The following is a 20,384-nucleotide window of genomic DNA, read 5'->3' as shown; positions in this document are numbered from 1 at the left end:
ATAAACCTTATAGCTTAGTTTAGCTTTCTTGACTGTATGAATAAAACCAGTCATGTTTATTGTGGCAACATTGTTAATAGTGAAAGTTATGATTCCTAACATCAGATCTAAAGTTTAATGTCTGCTTTAATAAAAGAAGGCAAAAGTAATGAAGGAAAGACCAACACTGCCGTCTTACTAATTAGATGCAATTAAAAAAATGTGTCTGTTTTCAGTGTCAGTTTCATTATTGGTGTTTTCTTGCTACAGTTATAGAAGACACAAAGCAATTGTCTACAGCTTATGTCAGCATAACTTGCATTACTCAGGGATCCACCCCAGTGACGTAAGTTTATACTGCGATAAGCACCAGTGTGGACAGTGCTATGTTGGCAGGAGAGCTTCTTCTAACGCCTCTTGTAGAGAGGATTTCATTGTGTCAACAGGAGAGCCCTCATCTCCATCAGATGTGGTACAGTAGCACCAGTGTAATGCAGTGTGTGTAGATGTTCACATAGAGGTTTTCTGAAATAATTTTTATGACAAGAAATACTGTTTGGATGAGGGTATAGCTTCTAATTTGTAGTAATTAATTCAGATGAATACTAGAGGATATTAAAATGCATTTATTATGTTAAACATGTAACCATGGAAAAATTTCAGTGGTCACACATTATTTACACATGGGGGGACTCCCCGAGAGCCAGTGCTTGCAGGAAGCCAGCTTTTAAGCCATCTCCCTGTGAGCACTGGCTCCTGTCTGGCCTCCTGCTCCTCTCATTTCCCCCCTCCCTCGCACAGCTGTCTCTGATACAGAGACAGCAGTAGAGAGGGTCGGGGGGCTGAGGAGCTGCATGTAATCCTGAAGGTTAACCGATGAATCCAGGTTAATCCTCCTCGGTTAATCATTTACATGTTTACACTTTCACATCCCTAAAAAATACTAAAAACAATCTCTTCAAAATGTTATTTTACAGTGTGGTATATGGTCAAAATGGTATTTTCTCTCTTGAGGTATAAGTCAAAAGACTGACTTTTGCATTTTTACTTTGTAAAGCCATTGTTAGTATATCCTGTATTTTATATAACTATCGTTTGTAATGTGGTATGTGAGAAGTTGCTACATATAAAATAGAAGTTGCTTTCGGAGGAACATAATATGAACTGTTCATTCAGGTAGAGAAAGTTGACTGTAATCAAAATTGTTTCATTTTCCTGTACTAAGTGTTTTTCTTACTTTGCACTAAAATGAACTTAGAATGAAAATGTTTGGGATGCATTACAGAAGCCTCTTTTGAGAAGCATCTTAACTACCCAGAACCATTTGGATGCCTTCAGAGGGGCCTTTCTACAGTGTTTCCCACCATGTATTGGAATAGACTGTGGGGCTATGGTAAGTAATGCAAATACTTGCTTACAACTATCCGTACATTTTAAGCCAGAGTACAAGTGTTTGACAAATATATTTGTCCTCATTACATTGGATTTTCTCCTCTGATACCAAGATATGGTATTCCAAGATCATTCATCCATGCTACAAAGCAGTTTTATGCTTGGTAATGAGAATGAATGAAGCAAGTTTAAAAAATTAATCCAGTGTTGATGGTTTTCAATTTCCTATTGCTTGTTTTTACTCTATTTTAAAATAGTAATATTGCTGTCACTACTGTCACTTATTTTAACAAACTAATTGCTTAGATTGAGACAGGGATATTATAAAACATTGTATTTTGCTTACAAATAGCACAGAAATTAAGAAAAGTCCTTCTAGATTGGGCAGAAATTAATGTGCAGATGTGAGTGAGCTTTCCAAATGTGATCAGCTATTTTTAGATATGTAGGAAAATACACTTTTTCTGGATAACAGATTTGTTGTGTTTCACTAGAAGAAATAAGTTGTCATTATGTAAGCATACAGAAGGTATATCAGAATTGATATCTGTCTACACAATTCTCAGGGCAAGTAACAACTGCAAAGTGAGAGATTGCTGTTCTAGAGTGTATCTGCAGTGTTATCAAATTAAACCTCAATTCTTGCCAAGACAAACTTTTACAAAATGCAGTAGTTCAGGGGAAATACTTGACACATTATTAAATACTTGGATTTATTTTTGATAGATGTTTCCCATCCTTATTGTGGGAAATTATTCAGGAGTGTAACTGAAAATGAGGTTTTTATTTTGGCTGACCAGTTACACAGACCAGTCATATTAGGACTCCATCCTGCAAGGTGCTAGGTACTGTTATTTGTCATTCTATTTAGTGGGAGTTTTGGCAAAACCAGGAATGTAGAATCTGGCCTATGATGGATATGTATGAGAATTTTTTTATTTACATAGCATATTTTCATATTTATTTGGGCTGCAGGATAACACATCAAATATTAGACTGTCTGAGAACAGTAGATACCAGTAAAGTTTTTGTATGATTGTGCATGCAAGAGGGGGTTTTGGAACACTTTGATAAACTAAATAGTAATAAGTCACCAGGACCAAGTGGGTTTTACCTAGGAGTTCTGAAGGAACTCAAATGTGACATTACAGAACTACTAACTGGTTTGGAATATATTAGCGTCCGTACCAATGACAGGATAGCTATTATGACACCAGTCCTTTAAAAGGGCTCTAGAGTTTCAGTTACAGTTCAGTAAGTCTGACTTCAGTATTGGGCAAACTAGTTGAAATTATAGCAAACAACAAAATTATCAGACACATAGGAAAGAGTCAGCATGGTTCTGGGAAAAGGAAATCCTGCATCCCCAATCTACTAGAATTCTTTGGGGAGGGGGAGTCATTAAGCATGAGGACAAGGGGGATCCACTGGATGTAGTGTCTAGAAAGCCTTTGACAAAGTCCCTCACAAAAGGTTCTTAAGCAAAGTCAGCTGTGATGGGGATAAGACATGGATTGGTAATTCATTCTGTGTTATAATAAAGTTTTATTTTTGATAAACTTATCTCTTTTTCTTATGTGTTTTTGTGATTTTTTTTATTTTGTGATTGACTTTTGAACTTTTAACAAACGTATTGTATTATACATTACCTTTGAATTCATAGACAGTATTTTCTCTCCATTAACAAGCAAATATATTGCTCAGTAACTTGATTTGTGGAAATCGAGAAAGAATTACTGCTTGGAGTGCACCTCAATGATTCCTATTTTCTTACAGATAAAATTCACTTATGCTCTTAAATAGCTGGAAACCCCAAGGGCCACCCATTTATAGAATTTTTCATTTAGCAATGCAGTTGTTTTTATGTTGTTAAGTATCATCTCTTGAAAATGTTTGTGTATAATTGTTGTTGGTATAAAATTATCCATGTTGTGCATATCTTTTTTTGGTCAACGTGGTCCACAGTGTGAATAATAACTTGCAACACATCCGTGTTTCTCCCCAGTTTGCTAATGACTCAACAAATAAACAGTCCTGAGAAGGGTGGGGAGTGACCCCATGAGTGTTTCCTCCTTTAGATCTTAGGGTTCTCCTGTCACCCCTGCTAGGCCACTCTGGTAGTACTGCTTCTCTGCTTCTCTTCCCACAGGACTCTAGAGCCCTGCTCTCCATGTGTCCCTATTCATAAGGAGCAGGAAGCATTGAGTGCCACGTAACTACTCTGTCTGCCCCTTTTCTGACCAGCTGTAAGCCTGACTCACCCAAGCTCCCCCTCTCAGGGTCTTTCTCACTTGGTCTCCCTCTAAGTTCAGGTACACTCTTTTAACATTCAGCTGGGGTCAGCTGACCAGTCATAGGTAAACTCACCCTACTCCCTCTTAAAGGACCAGTGTCAGCCTTTGACAATACTACAAACCAGGGGGCTTTTAGAGGTGTAAGGAAACAAAACAAATATGCCATATCTACTATATATTTTGGAGAATTTGTGTGTCATTTCTTTATTCAGTCATGTCCCTGTGTCCATCCATCTGCGGGTCCACCTGTTCAAGAGCTCATCCTAAACAGGAAAAACTTAAAAAACAATAAATAGTCTAGCCGTGCCTTAAAGACTAACAAAACATGTAGATGGTATCCTGACCTTTTGAGGGTACAACCATGAGCCCACGAAAGCCCAGGATACCATCTACATGTTTTGTTAGTCTTTAAGGCGCTGCTAGACTATTTGTTGTTTTTTAAGTTTTTCCTGTTAACATACTAACTTGGCTACCCCGCTGAAGCTTTCCTCCTAAACAGTAAGAGCTAGGTCCACCAAATTTGGTGTACAGATTCCTCTTAGCATAGCATAATGCAAGGTAAGGGTTTGTTTGTGCCAGGACAATGGCATGTACCTGGAATTCAATTGTTTCCTCATAAAATGGAAAGAGAGGGGCCTAATAGGAGGGACAATTATACTGTGAAATGACTACGGGGGGGGGGGGGGCGGAGGGGGCAGCAAGAGGCCAGAGATGGGGCTATAACCCCATTGTGCCAGAAGAGTACTGGGGTGAAGATAGGAACCGCTATCTACTATATATTTCAGAGAGTTTGTCTGTTTGTTTGTGTGTTGTTTGTCTGTGTGTCTGTCTGTCCCCTAGCCAGGGGACATGTACCCCTCCCCTGGCTATGCCCACTGCAACAGCCATGGACAGGTGCTTCTCACTTGGCCCAAGCTGCTGTGGTTGAGAGAGGGCTGTGGTAGTCCTCTCTCTCTAGGGCAGCCTGCATACTGAACCCTCATCCCTAGCCCCACCCCGGAGCAATGATTTAAATGAAGTAAAACAAAATGTATTTGAGTTAAGGACCTGAGCAATGCAGGGCAAATCTTCTATTTGATAAATAAAGACGTTGCATATCTAATTTCTATGTAGAATTGTCTACACAAAATAGGCACCATATTCATCTGCTAGCCTTCACAATTGTTTATTTTTTTTATTCAGTCATGTTAACTGCACATGGAAAGTGTAGTCCAGATCTTGCAACAGATAGCAGCACACAAATGGACTTCAGTGGGAACTCAGTAGATTCAATTGTTTGTCTGTGCACTATCAATTGAAAGATTGGATCTTAAGTGAGGCAAATGAGCAAGTTTTCTATGACCAACTGCCTACTTAGTTACTTAGATGCATATTAAATTACTCGAGGTAAATGTACAATGGATTTTTTTTCAGATAGCATGGAGATCTGAGTGTGGAATAGACAGGGATATGATTCTGGAGGCAGAAGTTGAATTGATTAACTTGTTTGCAGAAATTCTGTTTTTCAATCCAGAACATTATGAAAACATATACAAATTTGGCTATCTGAAAATAGCTTCTCTGTGTGAGAGAGAGAATGAGTGAGTGAGAGAGAGAGAGAGATGTCTAGGAGAAAAACAGCATTTGTCTCACTTAATATACCCAAGCAAAGAAGCAATAAAAATTCAGCTTAATTCAGAAGGTCATGGAAAAGGTAGTTATTGTTGTAGACCAATGATATTTTATTTGTACTGAAAATCCCACCTTGTAGAAGCTGTCTATTAAAATGATACATGTCAATAGTATTAGCTAAAATGTAGCTTCCATGGATTATGGACCTAATTCTGTTAATGAAATCTGGCAAATCCTCACTTACGATGCCCCATACATATTACAGATTTTTTCTTGGTGCACATTTGATCACTATGTTTATGTCTACACAGCAGTATTATTTTGGAATAACTGTCATTATTCTGAAATAACATAGTCTGCATCTACACAGCGAGCAGTTATTTCGACATAATGTCAAAATAATATTGAGATGGAGGACTTTTTACTCTAACTTCTATAGCCCTCATTTTACAAGGAGCAAGGGAAGTCGTAGGAAGAGTGCTCTGACTCAGACTTCCTGCTGTGTAGGCAGCACCAAAAGCTGAAATAAGCTATTTTGACTTAAGTTACGCAGTTTACGTAGATCAAGTTGCATAGCTTATTTCGGCTTTAGCCCGGCTGTGTGGATGTACCCTATAATACCTCTGTGCACTTCCATACTGCTTTCTCTCCAATGATCTCAAAGCACTTTATCAACATGAACGAGTTAAGCCTTCAACACCCTTGTTAAACAGTTGAGTAGTTGAGTATGTGAGGAACAAAGAGGTTAAGGAGTAGAAAGTACCTTTAGGTGCTGTCCTGAAAAAGGGATAATGTATAAGCTCCAAGAGTAGCACTGGCAGACACTGGACCTCAGAAATGTAACTGAATCACATTTGCTCCCAGAGGATATTAATTTTCAGCTGATCTGTACCAGTAATTAATGATCATCCTCCTTGTGCTGACTCAGCTGCAGTGGCCAGCAAATTAGAAACATTAAACAAGACTGTATTTCAGCTGACCCCAATCCTTATCTTTCCCTAACCACTTTCTAATCTAGGAAAGGAATAAGCGGACAGAGAATTCCATCTGTGCACCTGGACCTAATGAGCAGAGCCCTGCACTGGGCATGAGCAAGACCCGCATTGCGCATGTGCGTGCCACTGGTGAATGGGGCAACCGGCTGAAATCTACTCGCCTGTGGCGAGTAGGTTCAGTGTTTTGTCGAGCCCTACTAATGAGGCTATCCTCTCTCCTTTCCTTGCCTATAAAAGGACCTAAAAAGCACTGGGTCCAATGTGGGGAGGAGTCCTGTGGTGCGCACACTGCAGTAGGGAGCCATAAGTCTGCCTTCCGAGGATTCTTTTGGAAGTTCTAGTTAGAGGCTGTTCCAGGAGTGGGGTTGGGTAATAGGCCATGTGTTGGAGCTGTGCTGCTGATGACCTATGTGGATGTCAAAATGATGCCACATGATAAACAAATTGGACAAATAATTCTGTTTTTTTTTAACCCTAGGTAATTGCACATTAAAAAAAATAAAGTTAAACTACTATTAAGGTTACAGAACTGAGAATTCAAAAGTTCAAAAATGCTGGAATTGTTTGACTGTGCAATCTTAATTCTGCGTATACATTACATATACATTACATTATCATGGATGGTGCTCAGAAAATGACTGATAGCTGTTCAGATCAATGTTGTCTATAGGACCCTTCACTCATTTGTTGAAGAAGCTCATTTGTTCAGTGAATGGAGCAGGGGCTTGTAAGAAGAGGCAGAATGTTCTGTTGGCTAAGGCAGCTGAATGCTGACTTGGAGAACTAGGTTATATCCCTTTCTCTGACACAGTGCTGGGCAAAGTCACTTAAGACAAACTTTTCAGAGATGTTCACTAATTGTGTGTTCATAATTTCCTGAATTGGTACCCCCTGGCATGTATTGAAGATCACATGTGTGACTGAAGTCAATGGGAGCTGTTCTTGGAACATCCAAACTGTTACAGAATATTAAATACTGTGAAAAATCAAGCCCTAGGTATGCCAAATTAATAGAAACTTTTTTCCTTACTCTCTCTGCACCTCAGCTTTTTTATAGTGGGGATAATCCCTTACTCCAGAGGTGGGAAACCTATGGCCTGAGGGATGGATCCAGCCTTCTGCTTAGTTTGATCCATGGCAAATCTCTGGAAGCCCCAGGCCTAAGCCTTCCCCCACATTGGGGCTGGAGTGCAAATGTTGGCTTGTCCTGCTCCAGGCGGAAGCCATGAGCCTCATTACCAGAGCAAAGCTCTGACACCCCAAGTTGAGTGAGGTGAGGACTGTGTCTGCCCCTGACTGGGTCAATAACTCCTGACCCCCACCCTGCCTTACTCCTTAACCTCATGGGACTTCTGGAGATATTTGTTTGCAAAGCACAGTCATACTATATTGACAAGTAGTCCAGAAAAGCCCATGAGGAAATTAATTTTGTTTTCAAAGCAGAGTTTGAATAGTGTATAATAAATAAGATATGGGGCCATGCATTGAAAAATGAGGAGGAAATAAAATATTGCATAACTGAGCACTGACCATCCTGTGCTTTGAATGAGGCAGTGGAACTAGTGAAAATATTTGATCATGTAATTAAAGATTACATCATAATGCATACATAAAAGGGGGAAATTAAGGTTGTCCAGGCAACCTTAATTATTATATTTTCTTAACTATATTAAGTGCTTGACTCTTAACACAGCTTTTGTGTAAAAATCCATATAAAATCAGTAGGTTGAAAATAGAGCCATAAAAAGTGCATTTCTGATGTTTTTGCTTCATATTATTTTTGGTGGGTATTTTTGAAAATCTTCATGGAAGAAGAGGATTTTTGTTTTAAATGAGGGATTTGAAAGCAGAAAGGGAGATCATCATGTACATTCCCCGAAGCATTTCTGTAGTAAGGTACATTATTTAATGTATATGTAGTAATCTAGTGCCTGGAACCTTGAAGCAGAAAATGAAGCACACCATTCACTCTCTATACATTTTACTATTCATACCAGTCTTCTAGTCAGTTTAAATAACCTCATTACGTATGCAGCAAAATACTGCAAACTTTTCTAAAAATGCTTTGTTTCTTTGACAGTTTATTCATTTTAAATATATCAAAGAGCTTCTTGCTTAATTTTAGATACTATCTGCAATTAAATATTTTGACAGATTACCACCAGTTTTATTCTACTTTAAATATTTTGGCAGTGGGAAAATGTTTCAATCTCAGTTCACAATTATTTTGAGGTAGAAAAAATTTGGAAAGAGGTAGATTTAGTCTTATCTTTGAAAATACCACATTCAGATGTGTCTCTAATTCTGTGAAATGCTTGGGTTTTAATGCTTGTTTTAATCATTGCTGTGTATCTTTTATATTCCCATATTTTGACAAGAAAAGGAGATTTTTGTGGGAGATTTATTTATATGCAAAGGACGTACAGAACCATAAGCAAGAAATATTATCCTTTTTATTATTTTAAAAATCCTTTTGATTTTGTTACTTGTAATTCAAGCCTAATAGTTGTTGTGTTTTTCTGCAATTCAGTAAGCACTGCAAGGCCAGATTCTGGTCAAGTCTATTGACTGCTGCATGGGTATTGATTTAAGACAAGGTAGAATTTGTCCCAATGAGTGGAGTTGGTTGGGAATTTTTCAATTAAGCATTTTTCATCAGAAAGTCTGATTTATCGAGTTGGTTTATCAGGCCCAGAATTGAGTTTCTGGTCTAAAAGAGATACACAGAGCCCCTAGATTAGCCACTATCCCAAGAGCTAGAGTACTCAGCCATCCTCATGAAGAATATGGGAACCACAAGTTTAAGTTTGCATTCCACGTGAGTGCCCTAATTTAGGGCCTCTAACCACTGGGCTATCAAGTCGTTATCTTGTTGGCCAAATGAATATTTAATTATTTATGCAAAATAGAACAGCTCCTGAGAGACTGTTCAAAATAGAACAGCTATTGAGAGACTGATCCTTAGGCCAGTGGTTTGGATGTTTGCCTATCAGGCAAATGTGTGTGTGCAGGTGGGGAGATGGGTGTTTTGGCCAAAATTTTCAAAAAAGGCTTGTATTTGTTCTAGTGCTGAGCTGAAACATATTTTAAAACTTCAAATTGAAAGAGCATTCTTGTGTTCTAGTCACAAAAATTTTTAGCCCACGTGTTCGGTATCTTTTGGGAGAGCATCTGGCAACCTTATTCAAAAGACTGGGCCAAATTCTGCCTATTCATGTAACCTTATTGGCATTTGTGACGTTGCATGGGGAACAATGAATAAGCCAATGTTGAATGCTTTTTAATAAATGTAATTTTTTTGTAGCTACAACTGACTGAGTACTTTGTGATTAACATGTGACTGGTAGTCAAGAGTCTGTTCCTAGCTCTGCCACAAGCACAAGTTGTTTAAACCCATTTTCCCAATTGGTATATAGAGATTAATTATACCCATCTTGCACTGTATGTATCATAGATGTGATGATCAGTTTGTTAATGTTTGGTCTGTGCTCACGTACTACAGTATAGTGATACATTGGAAAACAGAAATTTTTGATCTCATATTTAGTAAGGATTAAGGACTTAATACAGCAGAATACCTTGAAGTCAGCGGGTGTCTTTCTGTTGATTTCAATGGGCTTTGAAGCAGACCCTGAATGGAAAAGAAGGCAGAATTCAAGGTGAAAGTATAGTACTGTTTCTTCCCCTCCCTCCCCCATGAAAGAAGGGAACAGGATGCAAATCTGTAGATACTGTGCACATATTCCCTCTGCCGCACACACACATAGTAAAAGCTGAAAGTAAAATTGAGAGATTGACTCTATGTTGGATTGCCAGGGTTGATGTGCTAACACAAATAGCCACGCACTGCAAGTCACTGCCATGGAAGCACTCTGTCATTACCGGGACAATGCACATGACAGTTGACAATATTCTCATGATGTCAACTGTCTGGTATGTACGCCTCATCTGTGCATCTTTCTAATGCACCCCAATCTTGAGCCTAGATGAACTAATAATAGCAAATGCTTAGGAATTCTTTAAAAGATTCTGTTTCATCTTAACATGGACCTTTTATTTTAGACATTTGGATGTATCTTTTCTGTGGCGCTCTTATAGACTTTGAAATAGTTTCAGGGAATAATCTGAATAAATAAGAATAAGAAGTGCATGATAATTTTTCATTCCTGTCGTATGTGTATCCGCTTTTATGTACACAAAACAGTTATTCCACCATTGAGTAATGGATTGAACTCTTAAAAATAAAATGGTCTAAATGAGTTTGATCTGCTGAAAAGTCAGGGTCAAATGTACCCTAGCACGACTCCATTATCTCAGTTGGAATTACATTGGAAATTAATTTGGCCCATAATATTCAGTGTTTGTTACTGAACTATGCAATCAAGTTAATAGTTTTTAATAACCAATCTTTTTTTTACTGAGAGGATTTTCCAGTTTGAAAAAGTATAATTTACTTAATCAGCTGTATTTCAGAGTTCAAAAACTGCTTTATATTAGATAGACCTCATCACTTAGGAGCTTTTATAGAAATCAGCTTTGTAAAAATCCTGTTGCTTCAATTAATCTTTAACAGAATTTCCATTTTTCTCCATTACTCTTTTGCAGTTCTTTTTCCCAAACATTAAGCTTGGAGTTAGTTAGAATATTACAAGGCAGTGAAGCATCTGATGCTGTCATTTGAAGTTTGATTGCATGCATAGACTTTTAGTAGACATTTCTAGTGTTCTTAACAGAATGGATAAAATGGCTGACAAAGATTGTGTTAAATAAAAACTACTTGAACTACTGACAGAATACTTCATATACAATGCATGCCTTTCAAATAAACATTGATTATGGGAACAAGATCCTTTAAGATGAATTTACATCTCAAAATGTAGAAATGTGAATTAAACTTTATTGCTTTTATTGTCCATGTAATTATCTATTTTCATCCTTCAATGGGTAGTTATTTATGCTAAGTACCCTGTATATGCAAAGTGAAGCATGCATGCTCCTGTAAAACCTTCCTTTAGCTTTTCACATCAGAGTCATAATTTGTCACTTGAGCTTTCTCTATGTGGAATAGAAAGTAGGGAGACAAAGTAAAGCATAAGGTCTTTCTGCATCCAAATAATCTTAAAAAAAAAAAAGTATATCAGTTCTGAACAGAAAACAGCAATAAACTTTTTAAAATGAAGATGATTTAAATGTGCATGGTATATTTTTATTCATTTATTTTTGGTAAATTGGAAAGTCTACTTTCATGAGAAAATTATACTTTGGCCTCTGATGTCACATGTTAAGGCCTTTGAATTTTCCAGCTCTTGTTAATGTGAACACTGTATTCAGTGCATTTCTCTAACAGATTATTGATAATGATAAAAGTCAGCATCCTGTAATTATAGCAGGGACACACAATGGAGGCTGTCTGTTGTCAGTCTTCTGAGATCATAGCCCTTTTTTTCTTTGCATGGTAACACTAGATAAAAACTAGTATAGAAAAATGGACATAATGATGTGTTTTCATATTAAAAGGGGTGCTTTCTATGGTCAAAATTTGCAGGCTTCTGATAGTACAGCATTTTTATTAGCTGTTTTATTGTATTATTTCCTGGGGGAGAGAGTTACTGTGTTTTAAAATGCCAAATACTTAATCTATAGTCCAGCCATTAAAACTAGTTTTCATTAGCTGGTGATGTTGAGCTTGACAATTTTTACTGTGATTCCACTGTGAGTTATATATTTGAAAACCAACTGTACTGGGATCTGAGATGTCAGCTCTGGCAAAAATTGCTGTTGTCCACCATTCAGTGCATTTTCAGGACATCCCGCTAGTATGGTTGGAGGCATTATTAAAGTTAAAAAGAGACAGTGTTCAGTGTGGAGAAGTATCACTAGGAGATTAGTCTTGTCTAGATTTTTTAGAAATATAATATTTACATAACCAATTCATGTAATTATTTATAAGGCACTAGCAATGGGTTAGGTACTTGTACAGTCAGTTATGAATATATTTGGTCAGGTTGACAAAGGTGTTAACTGAGATCAGTGGACACTCATTTACACCTGTTCAAAATGTGCCCAAATTCTTCTCCTCAAATAGCTCACCATCTAAACAATCTTTGTAGAAATTAAAAAATGCTGAAAAGTGGTGGGGTTCAGTTGTGGTGATTTTCTTTCTATCTAAGAAATTCCTATCCTTACAGAATAGCAGTAGGGATATAATACCGACTACCTGACCAGAATAGTGATAGTGACTATGAAATGCTAACAGAGATTAGAGAGGCTATCAAAATTAAAAACTCAGTAATAGTGGGAGATTCAACTGGGAGATTCAACTATCTCCATATTGACTGGGTACATCTCACCTCAGGATGGGGTGCAGAGATAAAATTTCTTGAGACCTTAAACGACTGCTTCTTGGAGCAGCTGATTCTGGAACCCGAAAGAGGAGAGGCAATTCTTGATTTAGTCCTAAGTGGAGTGCAGGATCTGATTGAAGGGGTAAATATAACGGCACTGCCTGGAATTAGTGACCATAAGGTAATAAAATTCAATATCCTTGTGGTGGGAAAAACACCTCAGCAGTCCAACATTATGCCATTTAATTTCAGAAGGGGAATTACACATAAATGAGGAGGTTAGTTAAACAGAAATTAAAAGGTGCAATGACAAAAGTAAAATCCCTGCAAGCTGCATAGAAACTTTTCAATTACACCATAATAGAGGTCTAACTTAAATGTATACCCCAAATAAAAAAACAAAACAAAATAAGAAAACCAAAAAAGTGCCACTGTGGCCTAACAACCGAGTAAAAGAAACAGTAAAAAGGCATTGCTTAAAAAGTGGAATTTAATCTTAGTGAGGAAAATAGAAAAGACCATAAACTCTGTCAAATTAAGTGTAAAAATATAATAAGAAAGGAAAAAAGGAGTTTGAAGATCAGCTAGCCAAAAAACTCAAAAAGTGATAACAAAATGTTTTTAAGTACATCAGAAGCAGGAAGCCTGTTAAACAACCAGTGGGGCCTCTGGATGATCAAGATGCCAAAGGAGCACTTAAAGGCGATAAGGTAATAGCGGAGAAACTAAATGAATTATTTGCTTCGGTCTTCATGGCTGAGGATGTTAGAGAGATTTCCAAATCTGAGCCACTCTTTTTAGGTGACAGATCTGAGGAATTGTCTCAGATTGAGGTGTCATTAAAGGAAGTTTTGGAACAAATTGATAAACTTAACAGTAACAAGTCACTGGGATCAGATGGCATTCACCCAAGAGTTCTGAAAGAACTCAAATGTGAAATTGCAGTACTACTAACTATCACTTGTAACCTATCCTTTAAATCAGCTTCTGTACCTAATGACTGAAAGATATCTAATGTGATGCCAATATTTAAAAGGGGCTCTAGAGGTGAGCCTGGCAACATCAGACTGGTAAATCTAACGTCAGTACCAGGCAAATTAGTTGAAACTATAGTAAAGAATAAAATTGTTCTGACAAATAGATTAACATAATGTATTGGTGAAAAGTCAGCATGGTAAAAGAAATCATGCCTCACTAATCTACTAGAGTTCTTTGAGGGGAGTCAGTAAATATGTGGAGAAGGGGATCCAGTGGATATAAGCCTTTGACAAGGTCCCTCACTAAAGGCTTTTAAGTAAAGTATGTTGCCATGGGATAAGCGGGAAGATCCTCTCATGGATTGATAACTGGTTAAAAGACAGGAGACAAACAGTAGGCATAAATGGTAAATTTTCGGAATGGAGGGAGGTAACTAGTGATGTCCCCCAAGGGTCTGTAGTAGAATCAATCCTATTCAGTCTATTTGTAAATGCTCTGGAGAAAAGGGTAAACAGGTGGCAAAATTTGCAGATCATACTAAACTGCTCAAGATAGTTAAGACTAAAGCAGACTGTGAAGAGCTTCAAAATGATCTCACAAAATGGCTAATGAAATTTAACGTTGATAAATATAAAGTAATGCATATTGGGAAAAAATAATCCCAACTATACATAAAATATGATGGGGACTAATTTAGCTATAACTACTCGAGAGAGATCTTGGAGTCATTGTGGATAGTTCTCTGAAAACATCCACTCAATGTTCAGCGGCAGTTAAAACAGCAAACAGAATGTTAGGAATCATTTTAAAAAAAAGGGTCATAGAATAAGACAGAGAATATCGATATAAAACCATGGTATGCCCCCATCTTGAATACTGAGTACAGATGTGGTCGCCTCATCTCAAAAAAGATATATTGGCTTTGGAAAAAGTTCAGAAAAGGGCAACAGAAATGATTAGGGGTTTGGAACGGGTCCCATATGAAGAGATTAAAGAAATTGGGACTTCTCAGGTTACAAAAGAGGAGACTAAGGGGGGATATGATAGAAGTCTATAAAAAAAGTGAATAAGGAAAAGTTATTTACTTGTTCCCATAACATAAGAACTAGGGGTCACTAAATGAAATTAACAGGTAGTAAGTTTAAAACAAACAAAAGGAAGTTTTTCTTCACACAGCACAGAGTCAGTCTGTGGAACTCCTTGCCAGAGGAAGTTGTGAAGACCAGGACTTTAACAGGGTTCAGGAAAGAACTAGATATTCATGGAGGTTAGCTCCATCAATGGCTATTAGCCAGGCTGGGTAGGAATGGTGTTCCTGGCCTCTGTCAGAGGCTGGGAATGGGTGACAGGAGAGGGATTACTCAATGATTTCCTGTTCTGTTTACTCCCTTTGGGGCATTTGGCATTGGCCATGGTCAGCAGACAGGATGCTGGGATAGATGGACCTTTGATCTGACCCAGTATGGCTGTTCTTATGTTAATTCTGTTGAATAGGCATTAGCATTTGCACACTTATTGGCAGAAATGTTTTTTCAGAAAGGGCTTGAAGTAGGCTAAAGCATGGTGAATCAAAACAGGAGGAGGGTTCCAGACACTTGGGCTGTGTCTACATTGGCACCCCTTTCCGGAAAAGGGATGCTAATGAGACACTTCGGAATTGCAAATGCCGCGGGGGATTTAAATATCCCCCGCGGCATTTGCATGAACATGGCTGCCGCTTTTTTCTGGCTCGGGGTTTTGCCGGAGAAAAGCACCAGTCTAGACGGGATCTTGAGGAAAATATACCCTTTTCCGGAAGATCCCTCATTCCTACTTTCAAGTAGGACTTTAACAGGGTTCAGGAACGTAGGAATAAGGGAGCTTCCTGAAAAGGGTTTATTTTCCGCAAGAGCCCGTCTAGACTGGCATTTTTCTCCGGCAAAACCCCGAGCCGGAAAAAAGCGCCAGCCATGTTCATGCAAATGCCGCGGGGGATATTTAAATCCCCCGCGGCATTTGCAATTCCGAAGTGTCTCATTAGCATCCCTTTTCCGGAAAAGGGTGCCAATGTAGACACAGCCTGGGAGAGTGAATAAGTCCTGTGAAAAAGACAAAGAAGGGGATTTACAGTGCGGGAAGTAAGTTTCTAAGTTTTCTTTAAATGCCATTGTTTCAGCTTAGTTATGTTTCAGTGTTAGGACTTTTAACATCTATAGGGACATTCCAAGAGTTGCATTAGACTGCATTTTTATCCACTGGAAAAAAAATGAATAAATTGGTGTTGTGTAAATCTTGAAATTGTATAGCCATTAAAACCAGTGGTCTTATTAGGAATATTTTTTCTGTCAAGTTATGTGAAGTGTTCCATGGCTTTGTATAGCTGCTCTATGAAACTGAAGGAAGTCCTCCATCATAGGTTTTGAAGTGGACTCTTTCTACTTGTGGATAAATAATTTGAAAGCATTATGAAAAAATTTATCTGACAGATAATATAAACAAGGAAAAGAGAAGCCTTGCTCTTGGTTTTCCTTCACTTGTTTTTCATCTATCATGGCACTTGACGGCTGTGAATGTTAGTCATCTTATTTGTTTTGCATGTAAACCCAAGTTATTCAAACAGGCTTGAAAACTAAACTCTGCACATCATAGTAGATCTGATTAGAGCAGACAGATACCTGAAGATTTATTTGTACAAATAAGAGATTATCTATTCAGCTGAAGCTTTATAGTGCTATACTTTCCTGTTTATGATTATCTTGTACAGTAAATCGCAGGGCAAACAAATGTTTAACCTACTAGAAACACAGCTTGCCAACTGTTAAAGTAGCAACAAAACCAAATAGGGAAATTTATCTTGCAACTCACTGTTTATATTTGTTACTGTTTATATTTATATAGTGCCAGTGTCTGTGAGATGCTTAACAGACATTTCTTTGTGAGTGGTTGTGGAGAAAAGACAAAGGGGAAGCACCATTATTCTCATCCTGGAAACAGTGTGTCACAGAGAAAGAGACATGGAGGAGGAGGTGACTGTGTATGGGGGTGGAACCAGGAGAAACTTGTGAGCATAGGACCTGACCCTGCATGGAATAGGAGAGAGTGAGAGGAGGACCTGAAGGGTGCGGATTTGTGTGACTTGGATAGAATAGAGCCGTGAAATGGGAGGCAGAGCACAGTAATCTGGATTCACCTCTCACATCCAGTTTATTCCAAGAGAATTAATCTAGATAGACGGTAGATGGTGTTGCTGCCATCTGCCCTTCTTCTGGGGCTCCACCATGGAGAGTAGCTTTAAGTTGCTGCCAGATTCCACAGGAGCCTAAGTGGAGGCTTCTGAAGAGGACATGTTGACTCTGTTCTTCAGTTACTCAGTCCTTTTCCAATAGTGGAGCTGCCAGCTTTTGGGGTCAAGCTTGCTCTCTTGATGGAAGGGAAATTTCAGCTGTTTTCTGCTGCCACAATCTGTCCAAGCAGATTCTCCACCTTGGGAACCTGCTCATGGGGATAGCTATAGAAAAATGTGACATAATCTTGGCATGAGTCTAGGACTATGATGTTGCAAGACAGCACCTTACTAAAAATAGATACAATTAGTCAAATTTCCATATTTCAGTTGAACTCTGAGGGCTAAATCAGAATTGAGACACAGTGATAGCATGTCCTCTCCTGACACAGAAAGGGGCTACATCCCCTTAAACTGCTTAGAGTAAGAAATAACATAAAATCATTTAGCCTGTGTGAACCAAGAAATATACCTGGAAATTAATTTGCCTTCATTATTGAAAGCTTAGACTTTGGAGATGAAAAGGCTGGGTGCTGTCAAACTTCTTGCATGGGTATGTAGCACAATGGAAATTGTTCATCAAAGAGGTGAGGCATTTCACTTATATGTGACAGGCATGCCTGAGAGTTGATAGATTTGTCTCCTGTTTTTTGGTTGTGTATTGATGATGACTATTAGCTCTCCGAAACCATGAGGCATTGTACAACCATTGTAGCATGCCACAAATGTTAAAGTAGGTACTTAATATGCTCTTCACTTACGCACGCACACCACAGATATTCATTACCAATAGCAATGAATTATGCAAATTCTGACTTCTTCATTTACAGTAAGCATGAACTACATAAGTGTTAGATGATAGTTGACCTGTTTATTGTAAGACATTTCCTCTTGGAAATGTTTTTCATATATTTATCTTTGGGATCCTGGTCTCTCAGCACAGTTGTACATATTACACAAGGAAAATGGCTAGAATGTTTTTTGATTGAGATAAGGACTGAAAGTCAGAATCGAATGTATAAATGAATGTATAAAAACTCTAAACAAACACTAAATAAATTTTAAGTTCCCTGTTATCAGCTGGATTAAACCTCATTTTGGGTTGGCTAAAACAGTGTGAACGCATGAGACAGAGAAAAAGAGGCAAAAAAACCAAACCAAACCAAAACACAGGCTCCTGCTTAAGGACTGTGGAAGCACAATGTGACTCTGGGACAAAAACAGAGAGAAAACCTTTTGAGTCTGCTGTTTACTAATTGGGTTTGGGATGGGATGGGGGACTGGCTTGGTAAGCTAAGAAACTGCTTCTTTTTGCTTGAGGTTCCTTCTGTGTACAGAGACATAGAACTTTGTACGTTTTTTTAAAATAAACAAGACCGCATCCAAGAAATTCCTGGTTACCCCCAATTTGTACTTTCAAGGGAAGCACCCACAGAGCCCTGAACTTTGACTAGCCAATTGGGTCATCATTGTTGTCAGGAAAGGGATCAAGTTTCCAAGGAGAGAGTCTGTGAGTTAATATTCCTCGCAAACCAAGATGGAACACATAATGGAATTGGTTGTAGAAATAAAAAATATCCAGTGGGAAATAAAATGGGAGCTGGAGACTTAACAAAAGGAATTAAGAGCTAAAATGAGGCTCAGATATAATTTGCAGGCTGAGATGGGATCTCTATTGGAGCAGCAAAATACAGAGTTGCTGGAGAGATTGGGAAACCTAACTGTAATGTTAGAATGGGTAGATGATGTTCCCAGCAATCTGATTGCAAAGAGCAAAGGTTTTCCATGAAATAGCAAAGACCAAGCAAGCTTTATTCAATTTGGATTTTGCCAATTAGGATGATCTGCATCAAGTATTTATGGAGTGAAAAATTATCTACTGAAGGAATTGAAAGGATCACTGCCCACAGTGGAAGACAGCCACCTGAATGAGGAATTGAGCCAGCAGGTGAACTTACAGCAGTTTCCTATCCTATTTGGAATGCACAAAGGCCCACAGGTGCCACATCAGGCTCTCTGAGCTCAAATAATGCAGAAAACCACTATTCTTCAGGGAAAAACGCCCTGGGAGGCTTATTTGGCTCAGTTCAACATTATACCTCAAATGAATGGCAGGGAGGAGTGACAGAAAAGGGGATTACTAGCACTTAACTTGGGTGGCCCATTAGCTCTGCTCTGATGGTACAGCAGAATTTAACTCCAGAAAGGAGATGGGATTCTCCAGAAGCCTTGACATATGGTGTCGAGCTAGCCATCACTTTGAGCTGGCCTGGGGACAGCTAAGACCTAGAGGGAGAGGGAAAGATGAAACCTTATCTGAATTGGCAGAGGACCTGTTGAGACACATGTTCCTGGGATATCCAGGTACCACTGAGGCCCTCCAGGATAGACTGAAAATGGAACAGTTTATGCATGCTCAGTTGGACTTGTAGCTCAAGATCAGTGAAAGGCGGCCAAAGACACTCTGTGAGGCTGGGGAAATTGTCCCTGAACTTGTATCCTATCTTGCAGCAGTTCACCAAAAGAAACAGCAGCTGCTAGTGAGGAAGATGGATGCTGATAACCATAAGCCATGTAAATACAGCGCTGCATACAACATGCATGATGAACGAGGAGATTCAAATTTGGTTCATAATTATATGGAGTGAGTGGAACAAATGAAAAATGTAGTGAGTAAACCAAAGGAAATCAACAATAATACGGAAATTAAAGTAACCAACTCAGTTAAACTGACCCATTCAGCAGACACCTCTGCAGTTGCCAGTAATTAAAAGGGAAGAAGTACTAAGGCCTTTGAGGAAATGTCACAAAGGCATTACAGAGCCTTCAACTAGCCCCTGCATCTTACTAATAGCTCGGGTTAAGAAAAAAGATAGCAGACCCAGATTTTGTGTGGACTATAGAAATTTAAAGAAAGTCTCTCTAAAGCAATATTTCGCAAAGTGGGCTGTGGGCCCATGTTGAGAGAGTTGCTAACAGTGTTTACTGCCTCCTAGTGCCTATTGGCTGCAATTCACTGTTTGCTAGATTTCACCATGGCTGATGCCTGAATCTCAGAATGTAAAAGCTGCAACCATAATGAATCCTCCATTTGAACATAATGGGCAGGTCTGCCTCAGCTAGCAAATTGCACAGAAACAATAGGCATTCCTCAGGGGATAGCTCAAAGAAAGCATGGACGGCATGTGAACTCCTGGCTGGCGGAGGCTGCCCCTACCCTCCCCTCCCCATCTATTCAGAGCCCCACCGTTTCCACTCCCTTCCAGAGTCCACAGCCCTCCCTTCTGATCATGGCCACCAGCCCTCAGCCCCAGTCCAGACTAGCCTCCACAGCTCCCGAGGAGTGTGGGGAGAGTGAGTGGCATGAGGCTACAGCCTCCCCAATGCCCAGGGAGCACGAAGAATGTGGATAGCATATAGCCCTAGCCCTCCCTAGCCCTGAAGTTGGGTAGTGCAGTGCTGCAGCTTCCCCAGCTCCAGCTCTAGCAGGGTGTGGTAGGCATGCCACCCAGACTGTCTAGCGCCGCAT

At 38.9% G+C, this 20,384-nt stretch overlaps 1 protein-coding gene across 5 annotated transcripts in view; it reads left to right on the top strand.

The window, feature by feature from the left end:
• Positions 1–20,384, top strand: part of LOC149525420 (histone deacetylase 9) — a 408,190-nt gene that overhangs the window by 16,618 nt on the left and 371,188 nt on the right. For all 5 annotated transcript variants that reach the window (XM_075922253.2, XM_089776663.1, XM_089776666.1 and 2 more), the window contains exon 2: positions 1,265–1,372. In XM_075922253.2, coding sequence (XP_075778368.2) covers positions 1,265–1,372 — 108 coding nt within the window. The remainder of the gene's footprint in view (positions 1–1,264; positions 1,373–20,384) is intronic.

Source organism: Pelodiscus sinensis, chromosome 2, assembly GCF_052426305.1.
Source record: "Pelodiscus sinensis isolate ZL-2025 chromosome 2, ASM5242630v1, whole genome shotgun sequence".
Classification (NCBI taxonomy): Eukaryota; Metazoa; Chordata; order Testudines; family Trionychidae; genus Pelodiscus; species Pelodiscus sinensis.
This window is presented reverse-complemented; position numbering and strand designations above follow the sequence as displayed.